This window comes from Thamnophis elegans, chromosome 9 (genome assembly GCF_009769535.1).
Source record: "Thamnophis elegans isolate rThaEle1 chromosome 9, rThaEle1.pri, whole genome shotgun sequence".
Classification (NCBI taxonomy): Eukaryota; Metazoa; Chordata; class Lepidosauria; order Squamata; family Colubridae; genus Thamnophis; species Thamnophis elegans.
The window spans coordinates 56,856,123-56,877,363 of NC_045549.1; the positions used below are offsets into that span (position 1 = coordinate 56,856,123).

The window sequence follows — 21,241 nt, forward strand, 5'->3', positions numbered from 1 at the left end:
TTAGGATTGGTTTATTGCTTCAGTTTTTCTGATATTTGAAGGAATTTTAAATTTTATTTTATATTTTTATTTTTTTTATCCTGATATCCTAGCACAGCTACTCTTTAATGTTTGTATTGACAGCAACTGACATTGAATGTTAGTTAAGGAACGATTCAGCTGTATTATTCTGACTTTATATATTGGAGCTTGTGAACTCTTTTCCTCCTAGCCCAGCTCCATCTCAGTTGTTGCTTTCTGCTAAGTTTGATTGAATTAGTTTGAGGGGAGGAAGCAAACATTGAAAAAAGAATGAAATAACAATTTGTATTTTTTGCTAAAAATGTCATATTTTTAACCCAATTATAATGTTTTACTGGTAATTTGATTATATGGAAATTACTTCTTTCAGCATTCTACTACAGACAAAACATGTATGGAAAATCAGTAACAAAACTTAGGATTTTAAATCTTACTAAATTCTTCAATATGACGTTATACTAGCACACTGATGATAGTTTAAGGCAGTGGTAGTCAACCTGGTCCCTACCACCCACTAGTTTTCATGGTGGGCGGGAGGGGTTTGCTGTAAATTTTATAAAGCAAAGTTACTTCCCTACTTTATAAATCACCGTTACTGTGGAACTGGTGGGCGGTTAGAAAATGTTACTACTAACAGAGATACAAAAGTGGGCGGTAGGTATAAAAAGATGGACTACCCCTGGTTTAAGGAATCAGAAAGGATACATTAAGATTGGACACTCTGTACATTGATACACAGATGAAGTATCTATATATTGCTAGGTTGCTTGTTCTTCATTAAGAGAATTTTGACTGAAATTCAATGGCACACCTGTGAATTTTATATGCCAGGTAATACAGGCACTGGATTGCATGTTTTTTAAAAAGAAAAAGTCCTAGCAAATGGAGGTAAGTAGCTTTTGATAGTGTTGATAGCGCACTCCAGTTTTCTTAACGAAGTTTCATTAATAAGCAATGGTTCACAATGTCCCTTTAATTTTTGTGGAGTAATATACTTAGATTGGATGAATCTGTGTATTCCATATTGCTTGAATTTTGAGATTCCCCATTCATCAATAGACCTCTTTCACTCTGGGTGGTTTTGCTAGCGTAGCTTGTGAGCCTTAGTGAAAATCACAGGAACACATTTATGTTAGAACAGTTTCTGCTCAGACTGCATCCAGTCCCTTTTTCTTGCTTTCACATTTGTTCTGTCTTTGCGCAGGTCCTCACGCTGAAACTGCCAGCGGATGCCAGAACTTGCAGTGTGGTTTCCGAGCCTGCTGCCGCTCTGGTGAATGATCCAACTCTTCACATTTCTGTCTACTTCATTTAGTTCCACAGGCTTCCTCTCATGCACTTTACATCTTGTTCTTGACTGTTTTCTTTAGAAGCGTGATATGTGGATTGTTTTTGCTCTGTAATTCAGAAACTTGTAAACAACCTGTATAGGGTTTTATCATTTTTCAGTGTTCCATACTGATTTAAAAGGTGAGAGGTTAAATTTTGTTGTGCTGTGAAAAGAAATCATTAAATCATTTAGTCACCTTCACCCTGATATTTGGCACTTAAATTTGGGGGTTTTCCCCTCTATTTGTGCTAAGTCCATAAAAAAACTTACATACTTATATATAAATCAGTGAATGTGAAACACATTTGGATAACATATATTGTTAAGTAGTTATTTTCCCCATAACCTTCTTATCCCAGAGTTGTTCTTCCTGAATTAGAGAGATTTTTTTTCGGTCTTTTAGTACTGATTTCACATTTTAGGCTTGAGGAACAGTAAATGAAACATTCCCATCAGCATCAGAGTTTGTTGGTCTATTAAAGCTACATTTACAGCAGGCTATTGTTGCCACATCATCTTGTGGGCTTCTCAAAGTATTTGCTTAACTGTAGATGCATAGCAACCATAATCCCCTACATCTTCTATGTAGACATACTAAAGATGTTGAATTTTGAAAGGGATTTTCCAAAAAGCAATTTCTCTGTGATAAGAGCAACTGTAATAAATAAACTACAGCTTTAAGAAAATTTCTTGTATCCATTTGCATGCTGGGAAGATTACAAAAGTGGAAGATAATTTGTTACTAGTGCTGGGTGGCATGTATTTACAACTAGACCTCACTGACTGCCTGGTACAGCAAAGTGGTGAAAAAATAACTGCAACCATGGAATATACACTGCTCAAAAAATTAAAGGGAACACAAAAATAAGATATCCTAGATCTGAATGAATGAAATATTCTTATTAAATACTTTGTTCATTACATAGTTGAATGTGCTGGCAACAAAATCACACAAAAATTATCAATGGAAATCAAATTTAGCAACCCATGGAGGTCTGGATTTGGAGTTACACTCAAAATTAAAGTGGAAAAAAAACACTACAGGCTGATCCAACTTTGAGGTAATGTCCTTAAAACAAGTCAAAATGACGCTCAGTGCGTGTGGCCTCCACGTGCCTGTATGACCTCCCTCCAATGCCTGGGCACACTCCTGATGAGGTGACGGATGGTCTCCCAAGGGATCTCCTCCCACACCTGGACTAAAGCATACCCCAACTCCTGGACAGTCTGTGGTGCAACGTGGTGTAATGTGGCGTTGGTGGATGGAGTGAGACATGATGTCCAAGATGTGCTCAATTGGATTCAGGTCCGGGGAACGGGAGGGCCAGTCCATAGCATTAATGCCTTTGTCTTGCAGGAACTGCTGACACACTCCAGCCACATGAGGTCTAGCATTGTTTTGCATTAGGAGGAACCCAGGGCCAACCGCACCAGCATATGGTCTCACAAGGGGTCTGAGGATCTCATCTTGGTACCTAATGACAGTCATGCTACCTCTGGCGAGCACATGGAGGGCTGTGCAACCCCCTAAAGAAATGCCACCCCACACCATTACTGACCCACTGCCAAACCAGTCATGCTGGAGGATGTTGCAGACAGCAGAACATTCTCCATGGCGTCTCCAGACCCTGTCATGTCTGTCACATGTGCTAAATGTGAACCTGCTTTCATCTGTGAAGAGCACAGGGTGCCAGTGGCAAATTTGCCAATCTTGGTGTTCTCTGGCAAATGCCAAAGGTCCCTCATGGTGTTGGGCTGTAAGCACAACCCTCACCTGTGGACGTCGGGCCCTCATATCACCCTCATGGAGTCTGTTTCTGACCGTTTGAGCAGCCACATGCACATTTGTGGCCCACTGGAGGTCATTTTGCAGGGCTCTGGCAGTGCTCCTCTTGTCCCTCCTTGCACAAAGGTGGAGGTAGAGGTCCTGATTCTGGGTCTTTGCCCTCCTATGGCCTCCTCGTCTCCTGGTAGCGCTTCCATGCTCTGGACACTACGCTGACAGACACAGCAAACCTTGCCACAGCTTGCATTGATGTGCCATCCAGGATGAGCTGCACTACCTGAGCCACTTGTGTGGGTTGTAGACTCCGTCTCATGCTACCACTAGAGTGAAAGCACCACCAGCATTCAAACGTGACCAAACCACCTGCAGATCCACTCCTTTATTGGGGATGTCTTGCTAACTGCCTATGCTTTCCACCTGTTGTCTATTCCATGTGCACAACAGCATGTAAAATTGATTGTCAATCAGTGTTGTTACCTAAGTGGAGAGTTTGATTTCACAGAAGTGTGATTGACTTGGAGTTACATTGTGTTTTTTAAGTGTTCCCTTTATTTTTTTTGAGCAGTATATTTACCACCCTTGCAGTGTCTCAGTGTCATGTATTTACCATTAGTCATGCATTGTCTTGTGCCTGACCTCTCCCCCTGCAGAGTAGAGAGACTGAAAAGGAAGAGATTATGTAGGGAGTAAGAGAGTAAAAGAGGATAAACAGGCACATGATAGCGAATACACCCAGATATTTGTGGCTTTCAGTCCCAATCACACTGCACAAAGAACCAGCAGCATTGCATTTCTTTTGATGTGTATTGTCAAGAGTTTTGGCAGTGTGACTATTATGAGATCAAACCAGGATTATAACAGCACACAGCGCCTTAAGACAATTAATAGTGGTTTATATATACATATATACAAACAAATACATGGTAGATAAATATCTTACCACTCAGCTACGGACACAAGGAGAGAAAATGAGACACACAATGAGAGAGGTACACTAGGAGAGAGACACACCCCTCTCATGGCCTCCCTTAAATAGACACCTAAAACATTAAATGACTTGTGTGGACTCCACCAGGGTCTTAAAGAGAATATGCCTGTATTGCTGAATCATTCTCATTGCATCACTTTACAGATTACAACCTTATATAGCTGGCAGCTATTAAATCCTCAGTATCTGACATGTATTCTCCATTGTTTGTCTGCCTACTCTCTTGTAATCCTTTCCTTTGCAATAATTAATTGAATTAATTAAAAAAAACATTAATTCCATTCTTCCTAATTTCCCCAGCACTGGGGTGAGCATTTCAAAGGTTGGAGGAGTGACAAAGCATAGTCACAATCTTGTGATTTTCTACTTAGTCAGTGTTTCATTTAGCAACCAGGCTGCCGGTCCCAATTGTCACTAAACGAGGACTATCTGTATTGAAAAATACAGTGCTTGGTGTCATGTCACATGCAGTATGAGAGCGGTGGCTTTCCTAAAAAACAAAACAAAAAGAATTTGTCCAAATGGCCACCAACAAAAAAGGGGATAGGTTTTGAAAGAACTTTTCTGAAATTACTTTTGTCATATTTCTGGGTCACGAAGGAAAATAAATGTACGTTAATGTTTCTTTTGTAAATAAGTTACCTTGATTTATATGGTATCTTAAAAAATCACTTACAGAAGCTTTTAAGTTTAAAAACAACTCGCAAGATATATTTACATACTTTGCATTAACAAGTAAAACGACTGCAGACAGCAGTTCAAATACATAGAGTCTTGCCATTCTATTCCAAGCTGTTCCGTTTTCAGATCCATTCAATTCAGTGGTTGTCCTGGTAAGAGTCCTCCACATGATTCCCCTTCACTAAATGTGAATGGGGACTTTTGCACAGATGCCCAGAATTTGTCTTGTGTATTGAGAGTTTACTTGTATGAATCTACCTGTATGGCATCTCTAAGAAATGACCAGGATTCAGATCTAAGAATTAAGAAAGCCTGACAGCATTAGTTGAGTTTCTTGCTGTCCTAGGATCGAAAATTTTACACAACTATAAAGCAATTTGCATCAGGAAAATTAAAGGATAAGCACGGGTACAGCTATGCTGCCTTGAGCTGCTGAATTAAATGAAGATATGAATCAACTACGGCACGCCTATTTCCCTTGGTAACTCTCCTCCCTGTCCATCTTGGAAAGTAATCTCCAGCCTTCCGAGTTGCCATTTCTGCTATACTCTTACAATCTTCACAGCAACTGAAAGGGGTTTTACCTAATTAACTCTGATTGGGGGTGGGATGTTTTACACTTCAATAATACCAACTGAAAATAAAATGGAAAAAGTTTCCCTGCATCTAATATGCCTCAGAGCATTAAAACGACATGTTTTACCAATTCTCATTCCATCTGCAACTTAATAAAGTTTCTGGTCTCCATCAGAAATTGTGGTTGCTCCATCACTGTGGGTTTTGAAGAAGAGGTTGAACAGCTATTTGTCCGGAATGGTATAGGATCCCGTGCCTGACCAGAGGGTGGACTAGAAGACCTTCAAAGTTCCTTCCAACTTTATTATTTTGTAATAATCTAATTCACATTTACCAAACTAAACTACATTCAGAATTCTGTGCTGCTTTTTCTTCAGAAGCTCCCGGAGACCTCTATAGATATCTTCATATTATATCTAAAGCCTCCATTAAATAAGGTAAGCTGGGCTGGGGAAGACCATCTTGCCCTTAGTCAGGAAGTTTCCATGGCTGAGTCTGGGTCAAGAGCTACCTTTCCTTTTCACCACCACAGTCCCCGGGCATTGAGTTTAATGAGTCATCTGAAGTTTGAAGGCAAAAGTACTGGAATTTGGAATTTGCTTTATTTGTATGCCGCCCTTTTCCCTGAGGGGACTCAGGGCGGCTCACAATTCAAGGGAGGGGGATAAACAAACAAATTACAGAACAAAAAGACCATACACTATTAAAAACACAACAATCATACCATTTGGAGTGGGGCTGCAAGTCTTTAGCCCCAAGCCTGCCGGAACAGCCAGGTTTTAAGGGCTGTGCGGAAGGCCTGGAGGGTGGTGAGGGTACGAATCTCCACGGGGAGTTCCTTCCACAGGGTCGGAGCAGCCACAGAGAAGGCTCTCCTCCGGGTAGTCGCCAGTCGGCACTGGGCGGCTGATGGAATTCGGAGGAGGCCTAGTCTGTGGGATCTTATTGGTCTAGTGGAGGTAATTGGCAGCAGGCGGTCTCTCAAGTATCCAGATCCAATACCATGAAGGGCTTTGTAGGTGACAACTAGCACCTTGAAGCGAATCCGGAGACCAACAGGCAGCCAGTGCAGCTCGCGGAGGATAGGTGTTACGTGGGTGAAACGAGGCGCACCCACGATCGCTCGCGCGGCCTCATTCTGGACAAGCTGAAATCTGAGATGAGGGTGTTTCTGCTTTGATGTGACAGGAAATACAGAAGGATATGGTTGACTAAGCACGCGCAGTACCAATGGCTTTCAACGTCTGGTTGCTCATTCTTGCCAGCCTCCTTGATAGTGTTAGTAGCCCTTGGACTTCGGCACCAAAACCCCTGGGATGCCACCACAAAGATGTTTCTGTACACAAACTTTAACTCTACTATGGGCTCAGGCAAGAAATTTCTTGAACAGCGGCAACTATTGGAATCTCCTGGAAACGATGGAAGCCAATCTGTTTCTCTAGAGTCCTATCGATTATGAACTAATGAAGCCACATAAATCCACACAGAAAGAATGTGTTTGGGGTAAGCATGAACATACACAGCCAGTGCAAATTCTGTGTTTGGAATTTCAGTTTTATGAACTCCCGTACTATATGTAGCCTCAACAATAGATGCAACATCTGAAAATGGCAAGTGGATGGGAAATCCGGAGATCTGCAAGAAGGGAAAGAATGAGAAGGGTTATCTAGGACACCACTTCTATCATACCTGCTTCTAATAACATTGGGGGGAGGGGCTGCAAAAAGTCGATGTTCTTAAACATTAACTGAACAGAGTTCCTTTTCTGCTGTTTACATTAGAAAAAAAACAAACTTACACGTTGAACAAAAAAAACTTTGAAGACTTTGAATCAATTTTGCAAGCTTAGAAGTAAGGAGAAAAAAATGCAGAACACAGCTTTGGAGTTATTTTCAATCATTTACTAACTCTGCTTGTAGAACTAAAAAAAATGCTTTTGCATATCTCTTTGGGGCTTTACCTCCCCCCACCTTATTAGAGACTAATAAGGTTGTGTTATAAAGCATTTGTTTTTCTGTATGATTTTTCACCAGTTTCTTCTATACTGAATTTGGTCTTGTTCTGTTCAGTTTTCAGAGATCCTGTGGAACAAGATTCTTACTTTCCTTACAAAATTTCTTGGAAGCAATAGAAATGGTTTGGAAAACAACATACCTAGCAAGGGGGGTAAATCGGGATGTTTGATGTTTATTTATTTTTATTTTATTTATATGCTGCCCTTTTCCCCCGAAGGGGACTCAGGGCGGCTCACAACTCAACTAAGGGAGGGGGATCCCTCTGCTAACAACCTATTCAATAAAGCTTCAAATCCTATATGAGCAGGTTGTCATCTAAAATTAGACTTTCTGCAGTTGATGTTGATGCCGTTAACATGGCACTGCACTACACCTTAAAGCATCTTGAAACCCCAAGGATCTATATGTAAGGGTCCTTTTTGTAGACTCGCCATTTAATATCATTCCAGAAATTCTTCTTTCTAAACCGACTTAGCTAGGTCTGTCCACACTTGGTAGGTGGATTATACATTTTTGACAGATAACAGCAGGTGAATCTAGGTAAAATTACATCGAATACCCATTTAATTAGCATAATTGATTCCCAGGGCTGTGTGTGCTCTCCATTACTCTTTTCTCTATAGATCTATGACTGCATTTCTAAGGATCCCTCTGTTAAAGTACTGAACATTACAGATGATATACTAGTCATCGGTCTCAATTGAGACGGTTATGAGTCTGCATATACAGATGGAAGGTTGAATAACTGGCAACAATTTCCTACAGGAAATTGGATTTTAGGAGGAGCCCTATTCCAGTGTTTCTCAACCTTGGCAACTTGAAGATGTCTGGACTTCAACTCCCAGAATTCCCCAGCCAGCGAATGCTGGCTGGGGAATTCTGGGAGTTGAAGTCCGGACATCTTCAAGTTGCCAAGGTTGAGAAACACTGCCCTATTCTACCACCTCTTTCTATATTAGATAATACAATATCAATAGTAGAGACCTTCAAATTTCTCGGTTCTATAATCTCCCAGGATTTGAAATGAACACCCAACATCAGAGCCCCATTAAAAAGGTACAACAAAGAATGTTCTTCTTGTATCAATTGAGAAAGTTCAAACTGGCCCAGGAGCTGTTGATACAGTTCTACAAAGGAATTATTGACTCTGTCATTTGTACCTCTATAACTGCCTGGTTTGGTACAAATAGGACAGGTACAGACTTCAACGGATAGTAAGAACTGCAGAAAAAAACATTGCAACCAACCTGTCTTCGATTGAGGATCTGTATACTGCTTGGGTCAGAAAGAGGGCTGAAAAAATTATCTACAGACCTCTCACATCCTGGACATAAACTATTTCAACTCTTTCCCGCAGGATGCCACTATAGGGCATTGCATGCCAAATTAACTAGACAAAGATAGTTTTTTCTTTCATGCCATCACTCTGCTAAACACCTAATTTCTGCAGAATTATCTTATGTCTAAAGATATTTGTGCATGTAATATGGCTATATTCGCAATAGCAATAGCACTTAGACTTATATACCGTTTCATAGTGTTTTTACAGCCCTCTCTAAGTGGTTTACACAGTCAGCATATTGACCCCCAAAATCTGGGTCCTCATTTCACTGACCTCAGAAGGATGAAGGCTGAGTCAACCTTGAGCCGGTGAGATTTGAACTGCCGAACTGCGGCTAGCAGTCAGTTGAAGTAGCCTGCAGTCTAACCCAGGGGTAGTCAACCTTTTTATGCCTACCGCTCACTTTTGTATCTCTGTTAGTAGTAAAATTTTCTAACCGCCCACCGGTTCCACAGTAATGGTGATTTATAAAGTAGGGAAGTAACTTTACTTTATAAAATTTATAAAGCAGAGTTACAGCAAACCCCTACCGCCCACCATGAAAGCTGGAATGCCCACTAGTGGGCAGTAGAGACCAGGTTGACTACCACTGGTCTAACCAGCTCCAGCTCAGCTTTTATAATTATTAAATATTATTATTATCCTTATCTTTTCTACTACCTTCTCTTACTGGTATCATGTTTATATTGCTTTGTTGTTTGTTTGTACACTGAGAGCTTATGCACCAGAGGCAAATTCCACATGTGTCCAAACACACTTGGCCAATAAAATATTCTTTCTTCTCCCTCTTCCTTTCTATTTCTATTATTTCTATTTTTATATTTCCAGCAATGAAGAGGGAGTGAAAATGTCAAGATAGCGGCCACAGCCATGCAAATGAAGCTCCATCTCTTTTCTATGTATTGTAACAAGGTATAAAGGATGTCTTCAATCACATGGTTGGGGATCAGTGTCAATTTTTTTAGCTCTTTCTGTGGATGCCCCTGCCAGCAATTCTAATTTTGGTCAAATAAAGGTCAACGGAAGTCAATAAATCAGGATTCAGCAATAGTGTTTACAATATCTTGTTTTGCATTTGCGGATGCCACTATCAAAATATAGTTAAAAAAAAATAACAATGCAGAACTGTGTCAGGTATAACTTATGATTTAAAGTTAACTCTGCTTTCCTCTTCTCTGCCACATTTCCTGTGTAAAATAGATACACACACACACCGCCAGACTACTATCCAAATTCTTTACAAGAATTGCCATTCTCACTTTGTCATTGAGGGGGATTAAATTGCACACCCGATTCAGTGGTGGGTTCCGGATCCCGTTGCAACCGATATGGTTGCAACGGGGCCTGATGTCCTCCACGTGCAGCGCGCACATATGTCTTACCTTCCAGCGACGCCTCCGCAAGCCTCCAGCTGCTCGGCAGAGCATTGCGCAGGCGCTGTACGTGCCATGCACGTGCATGGAAGCGCCAAAGGCTTTAAAGGACAGGTAAGGATCTCGGGCGAGTGAGCGGGCCCTCAGGAGCACCATACCGGAATGGGGCGGGCCCTCCGGGCAGGCTCTGGTAAGCCCGTACCGGGGCGTACCGCCTGCAGCCCACCAGTGACACGATTTCTTATGCATATGAGTAATAGTGCAAAGGAAGGTTGTAATCAGGCCCAAAAATGTAGTGGGTTATTTTTCCCTTAATAAGCTCTAGATAGGCAAGCCAACGGATTGACTTAGAACAGAATGTGCTAAATCAAAGCTGACTTGGCACTTCCCTTTTATCAGTTAAAGCGAACCCTCTAAAGCAATCATTTTCTTCCAATAGAAGCTAAGATGAAAGTTAAACCAAGTCTAAGAAACTAAATCCTTTTAAATGGGGAATATCTTCCCATAAGTGGGTGGGTGGGGGGGTTCCTGAATACCTCTAGGGCAGTATTTTTCAAACTTGGCAACTTCAAGATGTGTGGACTTCATTTCCCAAAATACCCCAGCCAGCACGTTTTGCAACCTGCACATCTTAAGGTTGCTAAGTTTGAAAAACACTTCTCTTTAGCCTCATTGTGGCTGCCGCATCACAGTTATCAAGTATCTAAAATGCTTTTCAGGAATAAAATTTTTTATCCATACCTTGTAGTCTCCAAGTTGTTTTTGTAATTCTGCCTGATGATCTTCTTCTACCTCTTTGCCTTGATGTTTCTCTAACAGAGGCAAGAACTGCCGGAGTGCAGAGGTACAATATCTGTTCCAACGTGTCAAGTGGTTTGGCCGCCATTCCATGATTTTTTCTTTTAATATCTTCTCAAGCCTGTATTTATAAATTTTGGGGGGAAATGTTAAATCTGCATTTGAAATTCTGAGGGTTTTCTGCAACTCTTTTTGATGCAGAACATCAAGAATGAGCTCCCAAGAATCATTTTCAATTGGAGTAGCATTTGCCTTGGTAAATAGCTAAATAAACTACATTAGAAATGTGATTTCTGGTTTCTCTATATAAAATATGTTTGATTTCTGAAAAAGTACTGGAAATGCTACAGTATAGATACCTACCATTTTTGAAATGTAACATAAACCTCTCATTTTAGTAATAATATTTGAAGTCAATTTTCATAATGGAAAAAAATGAGATAGCAACACCAGGATTTGTCACTTCAGTTAGGAAACTAGATGAGAACAGGATTCAATATCTGTCTTCTGAAGTCTTTTCCACCTTTTCATTTGTGTCAACATTATAAACGTATTCCTTAAATTTTTGGAAAAGATGAAGATTGCATGACACCAAATCTACAGGGTACACATACGATAAGACAATGAAATCCAACCACACAACTGTGTCTTGGGTAGTTTGTGATATATGAAATATACCATGTTGCAGCAAAATCTCAGTGTGTTTACAAACTCGGTTTAATTGTTTCAAAAGTAACTTGAGACATTGTTTTAAGTGTTGCAATGTAGTTATCAGACTTGCTCTGACTAAGATTTTCAGGAAAGAAAAACCCTCAACTCCATTTGGTTGAAGTGATAGGTTCTTTTACTGAAGTTAAGCGGTTGCAGCGAAAGTAAAACTAGATCTGAGTATTCCCACGCAAAGGCTACACTTTCCCCTTTTCTCTGGCCCTCCCCCCTTGATCAGTTCACCAGTGTCCAATAGTATTTATTTTTGATGTTTTGGGAACCACTTTGATACTTGTCACCTCTTGCTGTAGTTTTGCATTCTGTTCCCAGGCCAGGAATCCATGGCAGCTGGCTTATTTTGGTTTGACATCTTATTTCCCCCCTCCCATTTGGCTTCCCTTTCCCATGCCTAATCATTACTTCCCTAAGTTCCTCCCCCCCTCAATCTCCTTGTGATTTATGGCAGGATGCCAGCGTAGGGAAGAAGCTGAAGAGGCAGGATGCCAGCGTAGGGAAGAAGCTGACAGTAGTACTCTGAGCTGACAGCGCTGCCAAGTTCAAGAAAATAATACCCTTTGTGTCCTAAGGAATCATAGCTATGAGTTTTCCTGTTGAAGCCTGGGTGTTACATTTTTCACCTCTCTTGTGATATTGCATGGACCGATACCACTATTAAAAGTGAGGTGAGCAGAGAGACAAGACAAACTGGCAGACAACAAGGAGGTGAGCCAGTGAGCAAGTGGGGCCAGCTGTGGAGCAGGGATGAAAATCATCCCTGGGGCAGAGAAGTGAGCCGACTGAGGGCAAAAGAATGACCCGGCAGAGAACAAAAAGGCGAGCCAGTAAGAGAGTAGAGCAGGGAGGAGGAGGAGAGCTAGGGAAGAGGAGCTTACTGTAGGTCATCCAGGCCAGTGGTGGGATTCAGCTAGCTCGCACCTATTTGGGAGAATCGGTTGTTAACTTTCTAAGCAGTTCAAAGAACCGGTTGTTGGAAGAAATCTCCTTTTGTTTTTTTCCACTTTACAGGGCTAATCCTGTAAGGAAGGCAGGAAGGAAACATTCTGGTGTTGTTTCTAGCTTAATTTTTATTGCCCTGCTTACAGAAACTGCCTCTCCAGTTAACCCTTATTACATTGTAACAACTAAGGCCAAGCGCCTATCAATGTGAGTGATACTGAATTGGCCATGCTCACCCGGTCACATGACCACTGAGCCCTACCTACCTAGCTGGTCATTAGGGAAGAGAACTGGTTGTTAAATTATTTGAATCCCACCCCTGATCCAGATGGTCCTGTTTGCTGGGAGAAGCAGCACACTGGTGTCAGGGGTGGGTTTCTCGCCCCGTTCCAACCGGTTCGGTTAGAACGGGGCCGGCGGCGTCCTCGTGCACGCGTGCGGTGCACGCATGCGTACTAGCGTCTGTGCGATGCTCCAGCTGCTCCTGGAGGATCGCGCAGGCACTTTATGCGCCCTGCGCATGCGTGGAAGCGCAGAACTTGTCAAAACCGGGTAAGGACCGCAGGCGGGCGGGCGCGCCCTTCGCCGTTCCCGGAAGTTACTTACTTCCGGGTTCGCCGACCAACCGGTTCGCAGGGACCGCCGCGAACCGGTTGAAACCCACCCCTGACTGGTGTGATGGACCAGCAAACAGGAGCCAGGTGGCTGAGGAGCAAAGAGCAGCAGCAGCACAACAGAAAGGAGAGCTAGCAGAAAGGGCAGCACAGCGAGCCAGATCCTGAGAGCAATGCAGAAAGCAACATGGAAAGCAATGGTAGAGCAACGGTGGACCCAGAGGCTGCCAATGGTGGTGGACCATTGCAGCACAGCGGACCAGCAAACAGTGACTATGAATGGCAACAGAACAGCATGGCAGACCAACAGAAGACCATGAACTGAGAAAAGCAGGGAGAACTGAACTGAATATCTGGTAGTGGCAGGAGAAAAGCAAGTTGGAAGCGAGGATAAAAAGTCAGCACAGGACACAAGGCCCAAAAAAAAAAAAAAAAAGAAAGCGAGTAGACAATAGCAAGTATAGAACATATAAAGGCAGAAAAGTAAGAGATAAATCAAGCCCACCAGAAGGCAATGAGGGAAAGGATCATAAGAAGGCAGAAAGGCATAATTCTAGAACATTCCATTACAGGTTAAGAACGAACCCTAAGGAACCTTAAGCCCACTCATCACTGAAAAATTTTAAAATTTGACAATTTAAATGATCTGCCAAAACTTAAAATTTTTAAACTAGACAATTTTGAACTATAGAATTTTAAATCCTTAAACTAGGCATTTTTAATTGCTAGTACTTTATATTTTTAGCTAGACTTTGCCCCCTAAATTTTAAATGATCTATTAGAATATCAAAAATCTAAATTACTGTATATACTCAAGTATAAGCCTAGTTTTTCAGCCCACTTTTTGAGCTGAAAAAAGCCGCCTCGGCTTATACTCGAGTCAGTGAAAAATTTGCCCGAAATGGAGGAGAAAAGGGGCGGGGCCATGCCGCTGGGTGACGCTCGTGAATGGCCCAGCGCCCCTGCGTTTCCCCTCCCTCTGTGTCAGTTTGTCGCGCAGCGTGCACCGCACCATCCCCCCTCCTCACGTTCTAATGTAATGCAGGGCTATCTTACGATTCCCCTTCCTCCCCCTCCTGCCGCTCTGCAACGATGTCCCACCTCCTCCTTGTTATGGCAAGCAGCCACATAGCGATGTCCCACCTCCTCTGGTACAGTGATCCAATGATAGGAATCACTGTGCCGTGTGTCATAGGAGGCGGGACATCATCATCACAGCGGGACATCAGCATCATGAGGTGAGTGAAGTATTTCATTGAATACACCGGTATTGTGTGATAATAATTTGTTATGCAGAGCAAATTTTTACAATGGCTACTGTATATTTAATGGGCACAGGCAGGCTGTATATGTTATTCAATGGGCAATGGCATTATTGGTATCTATTTTTATTTTTGAAATTTATCGGTAGCTGCTGCATTTCCCACCCTAGGCTTATACTCGAGTCAATAACTTTTCCAGTTTTTTGTGGTAAAATTAGGTGCCTCGGCTTATATTCGGGTCGGCCTATACTCGAGTATATACGGTAGACATTTTTCCCTTTTAAAAATCTGTGTTAAAACCTCCTACAGTTTCATTTTTTTTTAAATCCACTCATGGAAATAGAAACTGATAACTACTGTGATCTGCAAAACATGTTCCATGTATACACTTATGCCCATAGAATACCCAAACTATATATGTACCAAATGTAAAGTAATCAAGTTACTAGAAGAAAAAGTTAAAGGATCTAAAAGAAACTAACCACTCTGAAACTCAACTTACAAAATGAGAATCTCCAACCCTTGCAAGAAAAATATGCCCAAATTGAACATAATAATGATCAAACAACTTCTAAAAGATCTCTTAGAGGAAGAAGACAGACGGAAATATATCACTCATAGGAAAAAAAAAAAAAGCAAACTTAGTACAAAACCTGTCTGACCCATCCCACTATGATGCAGCCCCACTGGTGCTAAGTAATCGATTTCATGGACTCTCCCTGGAAGAAAACATGCACACACATAGAAAAGAAGCATCATGTAATGGCCCTAAAAAGTAGCACCATCAAATGCTTCTATGATATATAGAAAAATACCCCAAACCTCCCTATGGAAAAAAATGTGAGTGTTGGTGATAGGAGATTTAATTCTCAAGGGAATAGAACCAGCCATCTGTATACCAGACAGTGAATCCAAAGTGGTATGTTGTCTCCCTGGAGCAAAAATCAAAGATGTGGCTGAGAACCTAACCAAAATAATAAAATCCACAGATTACTACCCTTTTCTACTACCATATGTAGGGATGAATGTAGTAAAGGGATCAGCCACTTCACACCTATTCAGGAGAACCATTTGTTGGAAGAAATCTTTTGGTTTTTTCCACTTTACATATACATATATAGTCATTGTGCTTTTAAATCCACCCACCACAGCCTAATTTTGGCCGAGATGTAGACCTGATTACAATTCTCAACTATTCTCATCATTATATTTTATACATCCTTACACACCCCCAATTTGTGATTCTCTTTAAATCTCAACATTTTCCCATTGTAAGTATATTTCATGTTCCCTCTCCATTTTTCCATATCTTGGATTAGATTACCCTTAATTGTCTATAAATGGCAATCCTTACTGTTCAATGTTCATTACAATTCCCTTAATCTACTATATAAAATTACAAGTGGTAAACATCTCACTTAGTTCATCATCTTAAAAGTTCTATAAAGTCGATATTTCATATATTTTAACCCATGCTTAATTGTCCTTCTATTGTCATAATCAATCAATTAGCAACTCAGTTTAATTATCATGTATAAAAGTGAATCAATCCTCTGCTGTACAATCTCTCCATATCAGTTTCATATTTGTCCATATTCCATATATTTTAACCTTTATTTAATTATCCTTCCATTATCATATTCAACCAGTTAGCAACTCCATTTTATTGTCATATTTAGGAATAAACCTCTTATCTTAGCTTTATATTTTCCCATATAACAATTTCTAGTTGTCTGATTTTTTTCCAGTAACTCTTTTGTCCCACTTCTCTGTTCCTGCCTTCTCCCTTTTCTTTGTTTTGACACGTCCACCCTCTTCAATTTTCCCCAAGCCACTGTTAAAAAGATCTTTTATATTTCTCTTTGTTGGGGCGTAATCTCCTACTTCAATTTTCCTTATGCCAGTGAACCTCCAAAACATCTTTTGTCTGCTTTTTATTCCCTTTTGTTGGGACACATCCCCCTTTTATAATTTTCCCTATACCACTGCCAGGTCCAATGGAGTTTTTTGTCTGCTTTTTATTTCCCTCTGTTTCTATCCCTTCAATATCTTGCCCCCCTTCTTCTTTGCCTTCTTTAAATACCTGCTTCTCTGGGTTCAGAATTCTATTTAGATTTGATTTTAATGATTTATGCATATTTTTTATAATTTCACGTAGTTCTTCAAATTCCCAGCTTTCCATGATGCCCGGTTCCAAAGTTACAGTTAGTTATACAGTTCTTATTTCAGAGTTCTGATCCACATTAAATTGATCTACTTCAGCTGCTGTGGGGAAGAGCGATAGGAGCCATCTTGGTCTTTTGTTCTTTCTTAATGTCCAGTTCCAAAATTACAATTAGTTATAAAAGTCTTACTTCGAGGTTCTGGTCCACCTTAAATTTAGTTAATTCAACTATTGTGAAACCAGAATAGAAGCTGGAGCCATCTTAATCTTTTTCAGAAAAAAAGGAAGAAAAAAAACCCCTTGTTATTTCCCAGTTCTTGACATCTGTTATTATTTCCTTTCCTTGCCACTCCTCACCTCTCGTTGGTCATAGTTGCTCAAAATATATTAATTGGAACAAGTTTGCATACAGCCAAAACTTGGGTATGTTTCTTCTCCACCTCCTGCTTTTCCAAGTTCTGATTTATGGCAGTTGGTTAATTAGAATTTCCCACAGAGGCAAGATTAGGTTATCAGTTGTCAATGAGGAGATAATGCTTTTTTCTTGATCTTTCTCCCTTGTTGCATTCCATCTCTCATTAATTGGGATTGCTTAAGATATGTTAGTTAAAAGACACTTGGCAAAATAAATCTTCACGCTCCTAGATTCCTTTAAAAACACAATCTTTTCAAGTTGGAAGCCAAATTTAGAGTTAGTATTTGAGTGGATTTGTCACTTCTCTGCTTTCTCCCTTTCTGTCCAAATTGTTTCAAACAAATGGCTTTTTTGGGGGGGGGGGTACTGTTTCAAACCTCCATTTTCCTTTCCTTTTTTTCTTTCTTTTTGAAAAAATCCCGGTCTGACCATCAATATTATTTATGGTCTCAAGATTCTTTGCCTTTTCCAAGTTTGATCTATGACTGTGGGTTAGATGAATTTTCTTACCAGTCTTTCATCTCTTCCTCACACTCCTGTTCATTTGCTTTGGCTGGAAGTTAGCTGCCGCCCCTACTCCGATTCAGAGGTCAAATCTCCAACCTGCGAGGGACCTGTTGCCTCTCCCAGGGTCTGATGAGATGCGGCCCCTTCTTTGCCCCCCCCTCCAGGGGGCTTCCAATCTAAAAAAGATCTCGGAGATGGTTTGTCAGACAGGGTTCATGTGAGACTCTTGAGATCCCACACTCCACCCACCTCTGTCCAGCTGGAGAACTTCCGATGAACTCAGTAAATTTCAATTCTTGAAACTTCTTTCCTGCATGTAAACTCTTTGCACAACTCTTCTGAAATTGAAGAATATCAGTAATGCCACCTCCACATTTCTTTGAAAGTCAAGCTTGATAGCAGTTTCCCTTTGATGTGCCAATTGTCCTTTATCAGTTCCTGAACTCTTTTCACATAAAGTATATTGGTTGTTGTCACAGGTTAATCACTTTATTCTTGATTACACACCTCAATTCTTCCTGGTTCACTATCTTTATATTTTTTGGCTCAGTGACATTATAAACATTCTGCATTTGGAAGTGATTTTAATTGGAAGGGATCCTTCAGCAATCAAAAATCATAGCTATATTTCCTTTTCTCACAGCAACCTCCCATCAAGTGAAGTGAAAGAATAAATGCTAAAGAACATATTGCAGCTTCTTGCATAGCAGTACTGCCATCTGTTGGTAATTTAAAACATTGGCAGCCCTTGAATATTATGGTTTTATGATTGATGCAAAATTACCTGTTCTGTAAATGTAGTGCGACAGCCTTGTCCGCATTTTGGTAGAAAAGTTCTTCAGGCTAATGAAAACAGAAAGAGAAGTAATTTAGCATTGATGAAATTTACTTCAATATTATAGCACTTTAAATTCATCTGTACTTTTATTCTTTCAAGATCTGTAGTGATTAATATGGTATAAGAAAAATTACATTAAAATCATTTTGAATACTACTTATGCAATTCATACAGGATAATCAAATTACCATATTTTTCGCTCCATAAGATGCACGCACACCCCAAAATGGGTGGAAATGTCTTTGTGGAATGGTTTGCCTTCAGAGGTTTGGGAGAGTCATTTGTGTGAAATAGTATAAGGCAGTGGGCTCACTGGTGTCATAAACATTGACAAATCTTGGTGCCCAACTCCTTTGTACATTCAGTACAAATCTTCATTTGCCATAATCACGTGCTTAGTCTGCTTAATGGTTAATAGGTATAGGGTCTCCTATTTCAGCAGGGGGTTGGACTAGAAAACCACCCCCAAAGTCCCTTACAACTCTGTTATTCTTTTTTTTTTTTTGCCTTGAAGTCAGTATTGAGTTCTAGAGACTTCATGGACATGTTGTCAGGCCTGCAATTATATTCCTTTTAGAATTTTGGCCTGCCACACTTTCTCTTATTTCATTATGCTGTTTCATTAGTATAGTTGAAGGGAGGGGGGAATAGAAAGGAGTAGGATTGTGGAATGTGTTGTTGTCATTCTTTTCTAGAAGACCAAGGTCATCTTTTGTCTCCGCACTTTTACACCTGACCGGAAGCAGCTGGGTGGAGATGACAGTGTGGAAGAAGAAGATTGGACCATGTGATGGATTTGTGGGTGTGGGGACAAGATCATGAACTTTTAACTGGGTGGAATCCCAGGAAGCTCTTTAGAATTGGGATTCCACAGATGTGCTAAGATGTCTGATTTATTAAATTGGAACTTTAAGGATCATTTTGCCTTGGACTCTGATTTAATTCTACATGATACTTGGAACGCTGACACATGTCTTTGCAGTTTTCTTAGCAAGATATCCTGAATTGATTTGCCCTTGCCTGCTTCCTAATTCTGGGAGCTTAGGATCTGCCAGCTGGTTTTCCTGGGGCCGGACTAGAATTCAACTTTTCTCACTTCCACATGAACCACAAGACCAAACTGGCTTTCACTTGTGTGATAAGGTTCTTGTCTTCCACAGTGCAACCTAATCAGTTAGGTGGAAAAACATTCACTATATTCAGAAAAGGATTAAACCTACAAAACCTTATGATGTGCAACTCTAGTTTTTTAAAATTTACCTTTTTTTACATGTTAAAATGTGTTTTTACAGATTAAATTGATACCCTATCAATAAACAAGGATTACCTGTATTACCTGTAGCATGGTATGTCCATGCTATAATATACAATAGAGAGAGAGGACTGTGCAGGGTTGAAGGAGTTCTCATCCCAACCCACTTTACAGAATTGCTATTAAGGGATAAAATTAAGGAAGATTCCCCTCCTCCTAATAAGCTACCTTAATCTGAACTTCTAAGAAAAGGGCAGGATACATTTCTCAATAGTTCTAATAACATCAGAATAAAAGTTCCTTTACCTGAACACTGGAGAGACCAGGGAATGGTAAACTTCTAGAAAAGAAAGGTTTCCAAAATTTGGTTTTATTGACATCGAAATTTATTCTTGGTGGGGAATCATACTGTTGAATATTAAACCAAACCTAAAAGGGGAAAAGACTTCTTTAAGTATTATCTCTGTTATGCAGTAGTAATTCAGGACTAATTGATCTGGAGTGAATCCACAAAGCTATTGAGGCTTCCTTTACCTTTACCGAGATAGCGTGCATGGGCCGATGGTGTCTGGCAGCAACCACAGCTTGCCGGCCCCTCGGCATAACACAAATACCATTAATTCCGAGCATGGAGGCAGAGACAGGGGGGAGAAGACAGGCTATCTGGATGTGTGTGTGGCTGCCTGACTCACAGGAGGCTCGAGGGAGGCTTGCGCAGCAGCACCGGCAGCAGGCATAGGTATGGGGGATGAGGGAAGCAGGTGATCCTGATGCCCTGTGTGGGTGTTTGCTCACTGCGGCCACAGGCAAGCCATGGGACAAAGTGGGCGGTGCATTGGGATCTCCTCTGCCTCTGTCTGGCTCTGCTGTACTAATAGCTCCGTTTCAAACCATCCATTTTGCAAGCACACAAAGCTTTGACTTTCCATCATTTCTCAAAGCAAATGGCTCTGTCCCAAGCACCCAATAGGCAACAAAACAGTTTTTGCCCAGACGGAGAATGACGTAGACTCAAAGTTTTGTGTGATTGCAAAAGGGATAGTTTGAAACAGAGTGACTAGCTCAGTTTCAAAGATTCCCCTTTGCAAGCAGATAAAGCTTCATTTCCCTCTGGACAAAAAGTGCTTGGGCAGCTACCACCAGCCCCACTCCCTCTGTCCCACTGTCTGCTTGCTCGCAGTCTCAATCAGGGCCAAGCTCTCGGCCCCGTGACCCAACAAATGCGCGAATGACAAAAGCGTGCCGACAAAACTGCGGCGCTAAAACCGCGATGTCATCAACGCACCGACAACAGCGTGCCGACAGAAGCGCGATTTAAGTTAAGGTAAGGTTTAGGTTTAGGGTTAGGGTTAGGTTTAGGGTTACAGCGCGCTTCTGTCGGTGCGTTGTTGTCGGCGTGCTTCAGCGCTCATTCGTCGGCGCGCTTTAGAACTCATGGTTTTGTCACCGCGGTTTAGTCAGGCGCGCTTTTGTCGTTCGCGCATTTGTGGGTGAACCCTCGGCCCACCCTGGCCTCTTCCTGCCCCGCCAAGAGGGCAAAGAGCCCCATGAGGCATTGCAGCAAAGAAGTGTCCCAGCAACAGCTGGGCCATTGCAGCCATGGGTAAGCAGGCA

General features: G+C 41.2%; 2 protein-coding genes across 2 annotated transcripts in view; one reads left to right on the plus strand and one right to left on the minus strand.

The window, feature by feature from the left end:
• FBXL5 (F-box and leucine rich repeat protein 5) overlaps positions 1-2,037 on the plus strand; it is a 28,957-nt gene extending 26,920 nt beyond the window's left edge. Inside the window, exon 11 of the mRNA XM_032223848.1 lies at positions 1,226-2,037. Within this exon, the coding sequence (XP_032079739.1) occupies positions 1,226-1,302 (77 nt within the window). The 3' untranslated portion in view covers positions 1,303-2,037. The remainder of the gene's footprint in view (positions 1-1,225) is intronic.
• Positions 2,038-6,481: 4,444 nt separating this feature from the next.
• Positions 6,482-21,241, minus strand: part of CC2D2A (coiled-coil and C2 domain containing 2A) — a 105,690-nt gene continuing 90,930 nt past the window's right edge. Inside the window, exons 32-35 of the mRNA XM_032224660.1 lie at positions 19,934-20,056; positions 18,322-18,380; positions 10,854-11,031; positions 6,482-7,017 (exon numbers count right to left, since the gene is read on the minus strand). Of these exons, the coding sequence (XP_032080551.1) occupies positions 6,829-7,017; positions 10,854-11,031; positions 18,322-18,380; positions 19,934-20,056 (549 nt within the window). The 3' untranslated portion in view covers positions 6,482-6,828. The remainder of the gene's footprint in view (positions 7,018-10,853; positions 11,032-18,321; positions 18,381-19,933; positions 20,057-21,241) is intronic.